Source organism: Candoia aspera, chromosome 1, assembly GCF_035149785.1.
Source record: "Candoia aspera isolate rCanAsp1 chromosome 1, rCanAsp1.hap2, whole genome shotgun sequence".
Taxonomy (NCBI): Eukaryota; Metazoa; Chordata; class Lepidosauria; order Squamata; family Boidae; genus Candoia; species Candoia aspera.
In genome coordinates, this window is record NC_086153.1 from 102,541,715 (window position 1) to 102,558,408 (window position 16,694).

Sequence of the window (16,694 nt, forward strand, 5' to 3'; positions counted from 1 at the left end):
TTTTGCCATTTTAATCCCCTGTCTCTTTCTTAATAAAAATAATTAGCACATAACTTTTCAGATTTGTATATTTCTTTTTCTTAATTGCATTTGTGCCAGATATAGTACTTTAAAATCACAGCTGTAATATATCTTTACTACTTGAACTCTACAGCTTAAAAAAAAACTACCTATTGGATTTAAGAAAAATGTATATTAAGTGAAATAAAAATAGAAGATTATTTTATGGCTGATGCTCAGACCTAGAGCACTTGTGAACTTAAGTTCAGATCCTAGCTTTGCTTAAAGCATATTGTACATATGTTTGTAAATCCCTTAAATCTTTGCCACTTGGATTTTCATCTGCACTTAATTTAGGGGGGAAAATTAAGCTACATTTTTTTAATCTGTGAATCTCTGAAGATAGCCTTTGTTATATCACAATGGAACCCTTTCCTGAGTCAGAACTGATTATAAAAACAAAAGAAAACTATAATATTTTAAATCAAAATAATGGTTGGAAATGTGGCTCTGCAGTTTAAAAGTGTCAAAGCAAAATTAAATCAACCATTCTATTTTAGTTAGTTTGTAGAAGTTAGTTCATTAGAAGCAGGAATTTAAAACTCTGAATGACCCATTTACCTGAAATGACCATCTCCTATCTTCAGGATGATTGGTAACACCTACTGGAGTCATTATTCCCAATCTATGTGGACAACCAGGTGTATAAAGACAAGTTACACAGTGGAGAATGACTGTTCATTTCAGTCATTAAGGCATACTTGTGCTACCTCTTGACCACCAAGCACAAATATGCTTGTGTGTAATGTCTGCATTATCTCACATAATACATAATCTCTACCAACCTTTTAAAGTTGTTTTATCCTATGCTATATCCCTGTTCTAAAATTAACTCGTTCTTTGAGTTGGCAGGACCCTTCGTATATGTTATAGCCAGCTAGCTAAGGATCAAACCAGTCCTTACAATGACAGGCACATCGATTAGTAGTGACTTACTAATAAATTAGTATGTAGGTAAGAGACAAAGCAGAATGGAAAGGACATCATGGATGGTTTGGAGGAATGTTAAACCAAGCTCTGGTAAATGAGGGTTTGGCAGTAGAAAGGAGAAAAGATATTTGAATAAAGCAGTGATAAGTAAAAGCCCTGTGATCCAGGAGTTTTTGCTTATCCATACTGGATTTTAAATCATCCCACAAGTCCCACATTGTAATAATTTGACCTGACCCACATACAAGTAATTTTGCCACCAAAACACCTAATGTGTTCCCACTGAAACAAAAGCTGCAACAATTTTTTTACATTTTTCTGTGGCCCTTATCTGCCTTCTCTTAATACGTTGATGTCAGAAAAATGCAGGTGGAATTTTTTGCTCAGAAATGTTAACAGAAGAGGTGAAATTGATGTATCTACTGACCTTACTAGAACCCCTATTACGGACTTTATCCAAGAACCTTCTGAATTTGGTAGTGCTAAAATCTGGCAGGACTATCCATTAATTATGGGATTCATAATTCACGGATTTTAGAAAATTCTTAGCTTGATTCTACATGGAAGTAGAGACTGTTTGACCATCTGTTAATAAACATGGGTCTGTATGTTGCCTCTTGCTCATGAGTGGTCTATATCTTTTGGTGTCTGCAGACTGAAGAAGTCCTGAAGATTGATGGAGGGCCATGCTATTCAAACAGCAGGCGTTGCTGAGACAGAAGCTCCTTGTGCTGGGCAGCCTTGCTATTGGAAGCCTTCTATATCTAGTTGCCAGAGTTGGGAGCTTGGATAGGTAAGTCATTAAATTAGCATGTACCGATGACACTGATCATTATAAATGGCTGTGCGTGCTTTCCCCGCCCCGCCCCACCCCAATTTCCTCTTAAGCTTTGAATATAATTGGATAGGTTTTTAGCTCTTTGTCTTGCTGCTAACATCTAAAAAGACAATCTGCTGTAGTATTGATTTTCATTGTTCATTTCCTTCTGTTTAAAGACAGTGGAAGGCACAGGGAAACTGGAAGAGCATTCGCTTGCTGAACCAATACATTGGTGCCTGTCCATTCATATTCCACGTGCATTGGCAGCTGTTTTCAGAAGGAAAGTAAATCGGCATACAGTAAAAATGGTAGCTCAGCTTTTGTGTGCAATTGCAGGCTGACCTCAACTTTCAATAAACAGTAATGTTTGTACATTTTCTTGTCTGAAATTTGTGCGTGGGCAATTAATATGGTACAGTGGTAGTTAAACTTGTGCACAAGCCTGCAGAGTTTGCTTGTCAGTCTTGGATCCTATTGCACTGGAATGATTGCTGAAGGATACAGATGATTTTTTTTAAACTATGTTAATTAGATTTTGGTGGGTTTTTTACTTTGTTACTTTTATTTTTTTCTTGAGTTGGATATAGTGAATGAAAAGATCTTGCTGGAAACAATAATTTTCAAGCAACGAGGCAATTGTGGATATAAAACTAGGCACATTTTTGTTTATAACAGTTCCTGTTAATGCCCATAACTGTTGGCTTTGAATTACAGGAAACAATTATTTTCCATTTCATATATAGTATGGAACTAAGACCCAACTACCAAATCCTTTTTTTCTATTTTATGACAGTTAAGTTGCTCCAAGAAATGGAAAAATTAGAAAAAAAAATCTATTTGATGAAAGATTTATGTACTGAACTTGCTTTCTGAAATCCTTTTGCAGGCAATTAGTATCCTAAAATAGTAACTAAAATTGTGTACGATATTGTAAAACCTCCATTCAGGACAGCATACCAGGCTGAGACCATATTTAGATGATAAAGGAGCAAACAGAAGCATTACATCTATTTGGTCAGTTATTGGTGCGTTCCTTCTTAGATTCAGCTGTATTAATGCCCAATTCACATAAGTTGTATGAATACTCAAGTCACTGGTTGAAAAAACAAAAACAAAGCCCAAGCTGAGTAACTATTTATACTTACTTAGTACATTTAGAACTTATCTTTCTTCATCACAGAATTCAAGTCAGCTTATATAAGAGTTCCAGATGGGTTCCCGTTTGGGCACTGGGTACAGGAAGAGCTGCTTAGCTTTATCTAAGTCATTATACCTGTGCCACCAAATCATGTTGTGAGACCCAGCACATGAGCTCCATCACCCTACAGCTCATACAGTTTGAAAACCATGTCCAAGGTTTATAAAACAAAACAAATAAGACATTTCAGTATCTCCAACACTTTATGAACATTAGGAAAAGTGACATATAGATTAAGGTGGTCATGTAGTCCCTTCCAGTTACTTTAGTTTTGTGTAGTTTAAGATCCAGTGTTTGTTCTTTTGGTTGACCATCTTCTTCTTTTTATAAGCAGTTTTCCTTTTTTATTTATAAGCTGCTGCCCAGAGACATAGAGAAGTCAGGCTCAAAATTTAAATAAATAAATACTGCATGAAGCACATTCTTGCTTATTACTGGTTGTTGTATTGTTCCAGAAAAGGCATGAGCCTCGATATGCAAAGTTTAAACCTCTTCTTTTCATGCTGGTTCCTGCCAGAGACTTGCACCAGTAGCTGCTGTTTGACCCCAAATGTGCTGCACATGGAAAACACAGTTTTATGTGAATTATCTTGATATATGAATTAGGTTGCATATATTTGTGCATGTAAAAAATCATGTAGAAATGTTCAGCTGTGTTTTGCCTGGGCAATAACATTACATTCCCTTTGGTTTCTGTGGCATCTGTATTTTCCCCTCTATTTAGGATAAAACTGATTTTTTAAAAGAGGTTATATGAGCCTGCTAACCAGGAAAGAGAGAGAGGGAGATTGACAGAGATTGAGATGTTTTGAACAATTGAGAACACACTTTTTTCCAGGTGAGTTATCAGCTTTGTTAAAAAAATTATGACTTGTTTGTTTGTTTGCTATTTATGATCTTTGCTTTTCAACAGCTGAATGACACTAAACTAAATATGCAACTAGGTAACACTAAAGATTAATCTTAAACTTCAATGAGAGGTATTCCAATTCTTCATATTCACAAGGACATGCCTACCCTAGCATGCTTCCTACCATCATCTACCATTAAAATCCCACATTTTGAAGATACGTGAAATGGTCCTAGGCAATTATGTAGTTACATATAGTGAGTAGAAATTCCTTCTTGTCTCATGCTGGAATTTGGCCTATGACCTGAGGCATGAAATTTAATTAACCTTTTCCCCAATCTAAGCTTGCCTAGCTACAAATGTTATTAATGGTCATAAAATTATCCAGACATAGTACTTGACTCTTGAACTCCTCCAATGATGACTTCCAGAGGATCCATATATAATATTGCTAATGGGGAAAAGGGTTGATTTTTTTTTTCTCTTATTGTGCATGATGGATTTGTACTCGTCAGTGAATCCTATCCTGATGGTCCAGAAATCTAGATATTCTATCTCGGTGATATTTCTTTTCAGTCCCATAGAAACAGATCTTTGGGCACATTAATGGCATTACTTCTCTTTCCTTCCTCCTGGAGCTATACAACTCAGTGCATATGTTGTGGCATGAGCACTGATCAATCAGCAGAAAGCAACAGTGACAGAAGAACTAAGAACAGTGTTAGAGGGTTAGATCTGAACAATAAAGCCAGAAACTGAAGCCAAGGAATACCCAAATCTCACTCTCCCTCCTATTTAAGTTCCCTTCTTACATAAGTCCCCATCCTCTGTAAGGCCCAAATTTGATAACTCTTCACTGCTGAGGCTGATTGCTCTAAATCAGGTAGGTAGGGAGCTCCCAAATTTCTCTGTGGTTCTCAAAGCCCCTCTCTACCACAATTGCCAAAAATGGGTGGAATGGTTTCTTGCTATTTTGAGGCTAGAACATACTGGATAAAAACTGTAGTAAAAGTTTCCAAATAGGCTTAACACGGTTTTAGAAAAACAAAGAAAACCCTCAAACTCTTCCCCCAAACCAGGAAAAAGAAAAAAAGAAAAATCTGGCCCTGGCATTGCATGAACCAGCTCCACCCAATTTCTGTTATCAGCCTACTTACTGCAGCCCTCAAGTCACCAGAACCTTGAGCATCCCTGCTCTAAATTACAGCTTGGTGGTGTATTGCACAGAATAGCGAATTCCTTTCTTGACATGCTCACCACATGCTGAGCTGCTTTTCACGAAGCTGCATCGCTCATCCACATGTTTTCATCATTTTATTTCTGGCCAAAATAGGCGTTAAAAATATGAGGTCATCACACAGAATTCTAATTCACTAGGATAAAACAGGTATTCCAAATTCTGTAGCTCCTTAGCACTAATTACTTCCCCTAGGCCCAATGCATATCAAGTGAGAAGTCCACAGAAAGTATATTAGTGGACAAAACACAATTAGGAAAATATACAAGTGGTGAGAATCAGCAACATTTCTCTATTTAAACAGATATGCCCACCATGGCTATTACGCCAGAATCTACAGCAAGCTACAGTAACGTCATGATGCAAATGCTGCCTCTGTCTAGTTGGGTACAGAACGTTGCAGTGTTTGTGCCATGACATCGTGACACACATTTCATCACTTACCTCCCTTGCTCCCCCTTGGATGCCCATAGTTGGCTGTGAGATCTATGGTCCCAAGATAATTATATTTTTAAGCTAAACTTATAAAATGCTTTCCATGTAAACTCTGTATTGTGAGAATATATTAATCAGACAATGCTGGTACTGAATACAGAATGTGCTGCCTATGAAAGCTAGGCTTTTCTAGTCATAGAAACCTTTGGAGTAGAATATTCTCATTGACACACTGAGGAAGGAAGCCATATTTTCCATTTGCCATAGCTACTGCTCCACCAAGTAGTCCCTGAAGGGTTGTAGCGGGGGGGGGAGGGGGGTTCCTTTGGCAAATGGAGGATATGCCCTTTACAGCTGGGAGTAGGGCAAAATCATCAAATGCTTAGCATAGCATTAGCAAGCCCTCAGCATGTTTGGACTCCCCTAGTCCTAAAGTAACAAACAGAAGGAGTGCCATGAGTAAATTCTGACCATTTCACACAAATATATATGTTTTAGATTGACATATTAATGTTTAAAGTATATGAATTCAGTGCATATGATGAACACAGTTTAAAACATGTGTATCATACAGAGTGTGACATAGTTCCTCCCTGTATGTTTATTTATGGACTGGGGCATGATCTTCTTATGCCACAGAATATGAAACAACACTAACAATATCAAGGTTTTATATTTGATTAAATCCTAACTGTTGTGCAATAAGTAAAAGGTTAACTTTTTATTTCCATTGTTCAGCAATGTGTGTATGTGTATGTGTGTGTGTGTGTGTTTCCTGGTTAACAAGTTCATGCAGCCTCTCTTAAACATTGTTTTCTAATTCAGTTTTATCCTAAATCTGTCTGTGTGGAAAACAAAAGTAATCTTAAAAGGCAAAAGGACATTAAGTTTCTAGAAAATGAACTGTTTTTCCCCCAGGAAATTAAGTTGTGAACAACTTGTGCCTTGCAATAAAATTTGTTCTCAAGTTATTAAACATTTGTTTTAGGATTAAACTACACAATACAGTACAATACTCTTCACCACATTTTAAAAATAGTGTGTGGAAGACATTGCGCAATTCTGAATTTCTGACCAAGTCCCTACCAAGAATGAAAACTTTTTTTCAAATGTTTTTTCAATCAAACTTTTTTCTTTGAAAATGCCCTCATCTCAAGTAGCAAAAATACTTTCTATAAGAAATGGGATAGTAGATAGCCGCTTCAAAGGTAGTTAGTTTCAATAAGAAAATGCACAAGGAGTTAAGGTGAAATCTATTTTATACCTGCACTGCAGTTTGATCTGGACTGCAGTTTCTTTTTATTAATCGTTTCAATCGTTTGCACTATCTGTGCCTCCTTCAAATTTATTCTGGATGTTCCCCAGTCCTTTTGAGCATATTTCGAAGGTGTGTGAGGAGTTGCAGAGCACTCCATCCTGACAAAAGTTTCTGTTCCACTGGCTGACTATCCACTGTGAACATAGACATAATAATGACATTCACTCTATTTTCAATTCTTCGTACGATTAGTAAGTATAATTTCCTTTATGAAGTAGGAGTTTTGATTGGATTTGACTAAACCTAAATCAGAGAAAAAGTGAGAGGATTTGGACTGAACCTGCTATCCCCAGAAAGGAAGCAGGACTGCCTTGAATTGGCTCTGGTCCAGTTCAGAACCTCAGCAAAGTTCCAGCCCTGGCCTTCATCTTTGATTATACAGAGTGCTATTAAAAGAGGCAATGCTTTTTTAATGGGAGGGGGGAGGGGAGGGGGGATAGCTTTCATTTCATGCCATGGTAGAGAGGGAAGAGGAGAGGGAGCAGTGGAGATTACTGGATTTTCTTGATGGACAGCTCTTACCTTCAAAAGAGTGATCTAAGTGATCAGGCCACCAGAACCACCTAAATCACAGTGACTTGAGGGTGAAAGTTTGATTCATTTATAATGATTTGCTTCAGTGTAAATGGATATTACTACACTTTAGTTACTATCTGATTGCTTTCTAAAATTTTATTAATTACTTGATAATTTATACAGTTCTCTGTAAGCAAATAATTTACTAGAAGTTTAACTAGCAAGTGAATTTTTAAACTTCCATCCCAACATCCCCCAAAATCAGTCCTACTGCATTCAGATTTCTGAAGGAGTATTTTTCCCTACAATGTTCTTCCCTTTTCACAAAATACTTTTGCCAGTATATCTGAAGGATGACATGTCATTCACCACTGAAATACATCTATTTCTACACATTTCATCAAAGTTTATCCTGAAGGAATCAAAGTTCAGGCATTTTTTTAAAACATCAGAACTTAAATAAAAGTCACTTTACTTGAAAATTCTAATTCTCCTTCTATGAAATTTCAGGGAAATTTGATAGGCTTGGACCCAGGTCCAGGAAGCATGTAGGCCCTGAATTGTTCCAAATTAAATCAAGGGATATCTGAGGCAAGCTTCCAGATGTGAGTCTGTGTATACCTGTCCTATAAAGTATAGGTATAAAGGTGTGTGTGTTTCTGTCTGTGTGTGCGTGTGTGTGTAGTATAACTTAGTCAACATTTCAGAATGTTGTTTACACATATAAATGCCAAAAACATGTTCGTCTTACAAAATGTACTGAAAACAGATTAGTGTGCTACTTTCTGAGAATAGATGAAGTACATAATCTAATGTTTTCTATGCTAGTTTATAAGCGAGCAGACAAATTTTATATTGTCTATTCAATTCTGCCATGAAAATAGACACCAACATCTTGCCTTGTTCATAGGACTATGTGAATCATCTCAACATTCATTATAAATTAATAATTTATTGTTAATATCATCAATTATTTTTACCACCCCAAATCTATCTATTGCAGGATGAAGGTTTGTTGAAGGTTATGGACCATAATCTACCATGCTGGTACAGTGTGGATTGATGGATAAATAAATACATGCACACACATTATGTCTACTCTCACTTGAATGCTATGTGGCCCATTGTCACTTATATGGCATTAATTTTATTGAACTGAATAGAGCTTCTGATGGGACATGTATAAAAGTTCAGTGTTAATAATGTAAACTACTGTTTCTCCTTTTTTTCTCTCTCTCAATTGCAGACTACAACCCATTTGCCCTATTGAAGGCCGATTTGGACTCCATGGGCAAGATGAAATCCCACTCAGAGCTCTACAGTTTAAGCGTGGGTTGTTACATGAATTCCGAAAGGGAAATGCCAGCAAAGAGCAAATTCGACTTCACAGTTTGGTCCAGCAAATCCCCAAGGCCATAATAATTGGAGTGAGGAAAGGAGGAACACGGGCACTACTAGAAATGTTAAATCTTCATCCAGCAGTGGTCAAAGCTTCTCAAGAAATACACTTCTTTGACAATGATGAGAACTATGCCAAGGGCATTGAGTGGTATAGGAAAAAAATGCCATTTTCATATCCTCATCAAATAACAATTGAGAAAAGCCCTGCATACTTTATCACAGAGGAGGTACCTGAAAGGATTTATAAAATGAACTCATCCATCAAATTACTTATCATTGTCAGGGAACCCACAACAAGAGCTATTTCTGATTACACTCAGGTGCTGGAGGGAAAGGAAAGGAAGAATAAAACTTACCACAAATTTGAAAAGTTGGCCATTGATCCTAATACCTGTGAGGTGAACACTAAATACAAGGCAGTAAGAACCAGCATCTACACAAAACATCTGGAGAGATGGTTAAAATACTTTCCCATAGAGCAGTTTCATATTGTTGATGGTGATCGTCTCATTACAGAACCCCTGCCAGAACTCCAGCTGGTAGAAAAGTTCTTAAATCTTCCTCCAAGGATAAGTCAATATAATTTGTATTTCAATGCCACCAGAGGGTTTTACTGCTTGCGATTTAACATTGTCTTTAACAAGTGCCTGGCGGGAAGCAAGGGACGCATTCATCCAGAGGTAGATTCCTCTGTCATTACCAAATTGCGCAAATTCTTTCACCCTTTTAATCAGAAATTTTACCAGATCACAGGGAGGACATTTAACTGGCCCTAAAATAAACTTCCTACAACACTGTGTGTTGCACCTGGAGATATGCAACCATATCTCTATTAGAGTATAAAAAATATGCACTTTTCATACACTCAGCTATAAAAGTAATCTTTTTTCATGCATACTTGTACATATGCAGTGTGTGACCAAATATAAGATGGGATCAATTTTTCTGCAGAACAGTGCATAACATAAAATTTACTCTCTGCATAATTGCATCATTTTATGCTGTACAATTAAATGAGAAAATGTCATTTAAAGAAATTAACTCAGCTGCTCAGTTCAAAGGGTCAGCACTCTATTTGCTCCATAAAATTTAATATTAAACATATCTAGAGAGAGGCAGGATATTGCTTTAAAATTCATTGCAATTCTAATTCACTGCAATTAGAATTCATTTTTGGAAAATCTGCAATGGAATAATATGGAAACATATTTCTAAAAGAATATTGGCCCTTTTAAAGGAATACATTTATGCTTCAGGCTTATACTGGCTTAGCAGTGCTCCCTAGGAAATCCAATGTGCTCTACTTCAATAACAAGAAGGAGCTAACACAATTTTCTTAATGAATAATTCTCACTGAACACAATTTCCATGAATTGGGGTGGGGGGCAATTATGCCAATTAAATGGATGAAAAGCCAATATGAGTTTGCTGTATGATTATACCCTATATGATGCTAAGTTCTTTTGAAAAATCTTTTCCTAGTGTTGAAAAGAAATTTTCTCATGCAATCAACATAGTTTCAAATTTCCTGTGGTGAGTTTGCACTATTGTTTTTATTGTATGGATCATCTTGGCACTTAGAGCATGTCAATCATGTGTCAAAAAGGAAGTCTTTTCTTTTCCCTTCTATGCTTGTATGTTGACAAAAATTTGATGTACATATTGTATATTGTTTGTAAATACTGGTTTCACACTAAGTAATTCTATTTTGTAAACTAAATATGGCTATTTAATTTATTGTGAAAATTAAATTTATTGTGGTATTTAAAATGGAATGGATTAAAATTGCTATATGTGCAATTTGCTTTTTGTTTTTCTTCAGTGAATGTTTGATGATCCTATGATATCTCATTATCTCAAGCAGCAAGCTTTTCATGGAGGCAATTCACAAGTTCAGATGAGAGTCAAAGTCTGATTGAGTAACATTCAAGGATATGCAAATCCACCATTCAGTTGGTAATCCATAATGATTGCATTGTCTTCAGGTATATTTTTAGCTGGTTCTGTATAAATAAGACTGTATGCTATGCAAAAGCATCAAGCTAGTATCATTAGTTCTGAAACTGTAGGAGTATTACAAATGGGAGGCTACCAAATATGCTTTAAAACTCCTGTTATTATTACCTATAATAAGGTGATGGTGCTTACATGGAACTTTTCTGCTTCCGTGAATCACATTCCTCAGTTAAATTAGACACTTAAGGTAAAGGCAATTTATCATGAGAAGTTAAGAAACAATGGGTTTTCAAGCTGCATAAGAACACTACACGGGATGAATTCGGAATCTCACTGCTATCACTGAAGCTCAGGGTTTCCGCATTAAACTTCAAACCAAATTCATTCCAATTCATTATGGTTTTTCATTGATTTCACTGAAAAGTAGGCTGATTTTTGAAATATATTTACAATGAAGTAAAGATGATTACTAGGACATCACTAGGACATAAGGTCTATGATACAAAAAAGTGCCCATTTGGGTTTTTCAGTTTCTATGGGAATGGAGAAAGAGAAGAATCTGATTCACTTAAAGCAGTGTTTCCCAACCTCAGCAACCTTAAGATGCGTGGACTTCAACTTAACCTTAAAGTTGCTGAGGTTGAGAAACACTGACTTAAAGGAATGGAAACCTCACAGGGTAATAGTTGCAAAGGAACAGGAACCCCATTTGGCATGGCTGCATGTTAAAAATAACAGCCTTTTACGTTTGTGTGTATGCCTCACAAGGGCATAAGCTGTCTAAATACATAGAAGTTCCAAAAGTAGCTGATAACTGCTGCATAGAAGAGGGAAATAGCATTTCAAGAATACTTGAGCTGTCTGCATTTCTTTGGGTGTCACCATTGTGTTCGTAACATCAAGAATGGTCAAAAATCTAAAGGCAAATTAAATTCAGTTTAACTGATTTGTAGAGTATATAGTATCTCAGAGAAAGTAATAGATAATTTTCTACTTGTCTATATGCATCTGATCTCTCGGTAGTGTGAAACTAATGAAAGTTTTTCTTTTAATCTAAAATTTGATGTAACGTACATGTTAAAATACATTTTAATTCAAATTAATCAATTCAGTTAATGAACTGAATCGTCATCTCAGTTAATTCACAGAGAGTCACATGCAACTAAGGATTTTAGTTCTTTGCTGATGTTCTCTAATTACGTTTTAATTTTTGTGATTTAATACGGTTTCAGTAGGTTTTTAGCCTAATATGGTCATATGTCTATGGAAAAGACAGGTAATCCTTGGTTAACAACTGCTTCATTCACCAACCATTCAAACATATGACAGTGCTGATATAGTGGATTTATGACTGGTTCTCAAACTTACGGCCGTTGCAGTGTCCCCCTGGTCATGTGATCACAATTCAGGGGCTTTGCAACCAGTAAGCATTTACAATGGTTGCAGCATCCCCCTGTCCTGTGATCGCCATTTGAGACCTTCACAGCCAGATTCTCAGTGGAGAAGCCAGCAGGAAGTCACAAGTCGCTGTCATGTGACATCACACTTAACGACCATGGGTGATTCACTTAATGACGGCAGTGGAACTGATGTCACAAGACAGGCACGGCCACATGATGTTTCACTTGATGACTGCATCACTTAGTGACAGAATTGACAGTCCCAATTGCAGCTGTTAAGCGAGGACTACCTGTATTTTGTAAAAATAAATAAAAAAAGAAATAAGTAGAAAATTGTTTATGCATAGAGATATATTCCAGTAGATGTAGAGTTTCTTTTAGCATTCCTACTTCCTACTAGTGATGAACCACCACCAATTACCCCCTCCTCCCAAAAGATGAATAGAATAAAATATGGTAGAAGGTGATGATGCTTAAGAAAGAAAACAGCTTGGTTTCTCTTATTGTACATAATAAATTTACCAGCACTAAATAAAAATAAGTATAGAATTATTACATTACATTGAGCGAGTTTGGTGTAGTGGTTAAGGCATCATGCTAGAAACCAGGAGATAGTGAATTCTAGTCCCACCATAGATACTAAGCCAGCTGGGTGACCTTGGGCCAGTCACTCTCTCTCAGCCCTAGGAAGAAGCCAATGGCAAACCACTTCTGAAAAACCTTGCCAAGAAAACCGCAGGGACTTGTCCAGGCAGTCTCCGAGAATCAGACACTATTGAATGGATTAAAAGAAATTATTATATTATATTGTATTATATTATTCACACAAACACATCCAATTAAAAGTTGCTGTGTCCATGAAAATAGAGAGCAATATACCACTGATATTTTAGAAAGTATACAAATGATTCTATAGTACTATATAATGTCAGAAGGAGGGGTGCAGGGATTCATCTATCACGTGAATACATATGCTGCCTGTGATAGGTATAAGAACCACTCCATGTAAGTCCATCTAAATGCAAATTTTTGAATCAAGACAAGCCTTTTCTCTGCATACTGAAATCATGCCATCTATAATACATAGATCCACAAGTCTTCTGAATGTGTACTGAATGAAAAAGCATAGGACATAATCACATACTGTCTTTTGCCTGTTGTTCATGTGAATCTTTTTTATATGTGTGCCCTCTTGTGGTCATACAGTATTTAATCTTCCAGTGAGGAATCTTTAACAAATGGCTTTTTTCAGACAGTAAGGACATAGATATAAGAAAGCTTCTTAAAAAATGTTTCTATAGTCTCACTTGTGCACAAGTCATTCAGAAGATTCTATGCTTCAGATGTTGTATAGAGATTGAAGTCATGCAATCCTTAAACTGCCTACTCAGGAGTAATGCCACTGAAAATCAAGAAAACTAATTCTGAGTTTCTGATCTGAAAACTACCATCAGGATTAAAGTATTAGAATAAAACCTAGTAATAACTGTAATTCTATCAATCTCTTTAAAATCCCAACACTTCCTGTTAAAACTCAGTGCTCAGCCATGGTTTGGAGAGGCTTGTACTTCAATATTCAAAAATGAGCATAAACAACTTTTGAGCTTTTAACATTTAAATTTTATTGTAAACCTCCCAGAGTCCCCCATTGGGGGAGATGGGCGGTGACATAAATTTAATAAATAAATAAATAAATAAATAAATAAATAAATGTAAATCTTAAGAGTAATGTAAATAATTTATTTCAGCTAATTCAATAAGTTTCAAAAATGAATGAATTTATTTTGTTTTCAATCAAATTTGTCATCGCCATGTAATACTGCAACCATTACATTTTTTGCTTTAGTAGTTCTCCCAGAAAAACAGTATAAGATATTGAAAATACGATGCCATCTACATAATGAGAGAATAACATACTTTGGTGACAGAGCACATGTCTGGCACAAATAAGTTCTTAAAAAGAAAGCTAAACTCATTTAAAAACGAAGTAGTATTGAGTTAAATGAAGTTAAAGGATTTTGATGAAATTAGATTGACCAATAATCTATGTCAGTATAAAGCAGTTCTATAAACTTCATTATTTAACTGCTGAGCACAGATCAATTTAAAAGATCACTGACTGACAATCTGTTGTGGTATACTGACTACAGAGTTTGACTTGGAACAGGAAAAATGAGATATTTCCTCATCTCCTTTAGTGCATCTAAGATTCAGATGATTGAATTAATCAATTAATTAGGCAGAAGTTGAATTAAAACAAGAGACCTCATAACAATAAATATATAATCTTCTTCTTAGCTAATACCCTTTAGGGATGTCTGCTCACATGAAATTCCATCAAGGTTCCAGTCAAGAGATAAGAACCTGAATGCCTTAATTTTAATCTAGGGAACCTGTTTCCCTGATCAGGCACATAGTCGGCTTTGGTGCAAACTCAGAAAACAAAACAAACAAAAAAGGATGGGAACCAGATACTGTGCTGGTTATCTTACTCCTACCATTCTTTGTGCCTGATCTAATGTAAGTAATCTCAAGTTTAATACTGTAAACCAGAAGGTTTGTAATTTGTGGAGTTTTAATATTCATACAGTACAGAGCTTTCTTGACAGGAACAACTAAAGAATATAGGCCTTCCCTGTAAAGTATTGGCCTGTCACAGTACATACCTAACTCAACTCCTCCATTAGCAAGTAACCTTGGTTTGTTTTTCTGGACTAGAGTAGGCAACAGTGATGTTGTAGACACCATGAATAATTCTTTGGCTCTGATACACATTATCTGATGTCAAAATCTCCCATCCCCGCATAGCTGGCTTTGTGCAAGCTGCTGTGGAGTAGTGAAGGGATGAATGGCTGAAAACTTCATCCCTGCAATGTGCAGGCCTTCTGGAAATGTCACCCAATGTTCAGGAAGCAGTGGAAGATTGAAGAGGGTCAATCAGGTTCCAGGGAATAAAAGCAATACAGGCTCATGAAAACAAGGGATGTGCAGGTGGCTGGGATATACCGATGTAAGATACCCTTTGATTCAGGAAGTGAAAGATAAAGTAAAGGGAGAAATAGCACGGGCACAGCCCAGTTGAGGGACTGATTAACTAGTTTCCCCTGCCTGTGTGGCATGATCAAAGCACACGCTCAACTCACAGGATGATAAAGCATAAAAACTTCTACTCCCTGGAGGCTATCCAACACATGGCCGCAAGAGCTTTTCTGCAGCGATTAGCCTAGGAAAAATGCAAACAATGATCTGGACACTATCTTGCACAAAATCATTTGTAAAACGGTAACTAATAAGACTAAGATCATTTTTCTTAGTTTTTCTCGCAGCTAAGTAGTCTTATAATACTTTTTTTCCTGTTTTAACAGATCGACATTTTTTAAAAATATGTGTTTCTTGTAAGCAAACTATCAGTATTTAGTTTTCTGAGTTTACTAAAGTTTCTTTTTTTCTCTTATCTAGTGAATTTAATCCATTTACATTCAGTGAAATCAGTTGTCTTCATTTTGGGTTTAGTTCAGTGCTGCTGCTATTCCTAGTTGTCCTTCTTTGTCTACAGCAGTGTTGCTCTATGCTGGCAACTTTAAGATGTGTGGACTTCAACTCCCAAAATTCCCCAGCTAGCTGGCTGGGGAATTCTGGGAGCTGAAGTCCACACATCTTAAAGTTGCCAAGGTTGAGCAACACTGGTCTACAGTATCCTGTTCAATAGCAAGAGGTTCCTTCTCCAGAGGGTCCTGAGCAGTTAATTCTTTATACAGAGGGAAAGCTTCTAAGGTTGTCATCATAATTACCATTTTGTTTCCAGGAAGACCTCCAGTTCAAATGGATTTCTTCATCTGGAACTTAGTTGTTTATTTCTTAAAATAGTTGTCAGAGATGCAAATTCTTTCAACATTCTTGGGGATACATCTTGAAATATTTGGAGTTGCTTCCCTTTTCTAATCAAAGGTATCCCATCTGCTGCTTTAGAATAACATCTCTTTTTCTTTTGGGTAGAAACATGAGATAGCGGAGGCATTTTTCTTCTTTGTGTATATTTTGAGTTTATCCTGAAGATGTGCTCAATATCTGGAAAAGCTCCATCTATTTTCAAAAGATCTTGTATAAAAATTTTAAACTTTCCTCCTTAGTCTTCCTTCCCAAAGTCTTCAGGGATATCTCTAAATCTTCAATTTCATTGTCTTTGCTGGAATTCCAATGCATCTAAAGTTCTTTCCATTTCTCAGCTTTGTGATTCTTGAGCCCCCTGACCTTGTTTCAGACTGGAAGTTTTATGTTCCTAATCTAATGTTTTTCTCCACTGCAGTCCAAACTGATAAGAGTTCATCTCACAAGATCAGTTCTGCTGCTTTTAGGTTCTCTCTTTAGTTCTGTTTTCTTCTGGTTGCACTCCAAGATTTCTATATCCAGCATGGGTAAGCAATTTGTAAATCCGATATAAAAATGCAGTTTGTAAATCTGGACAAATGAGTAGTGTTGCGCAGGTGCTTTTAACTCTTCAGCCAGCCATGGGGGCGGGGGAGGGCTTAAAGCAACTGTAGGCAATGTGGGCTGTCGGCTTACAAAGCAGCTT

At 36.5% G+C, this 16,694-nt stretch overlaps 1 protein-coding gene across 1 annotated transcript in view; it reads left to right on the forward strand.

Moving 5' to 3' along the window:
- Positions 1-10,485, forward strand: part of HS3ST5 (heparan sulfate-glucosamine 3-sulfotransferase 5) — a 123,354-nt gene extending 112,869 nt beyond the window's left edge. Inside the window, exons 2-3 of the mRNA XM_063290920.1 lie at positions 1,645-1,783; positions 8,611-10,485. Coding sequence (XP_063146990.1) covers positions 1,677-1,783; positions 8,611-9,541 — 1,038 coding nt within the window. The 5' untranslated portion in view covers positions 1,645-1,676 and the 3' untranslated portion in view covers positions 9,542-10,485. The remainder of the gene's footprint in view (positions 1-1,644; positions 1,784-8,610) is intronic.
- Positions 10,486-16,694: the final 6,209 nt, after the last annotated feature.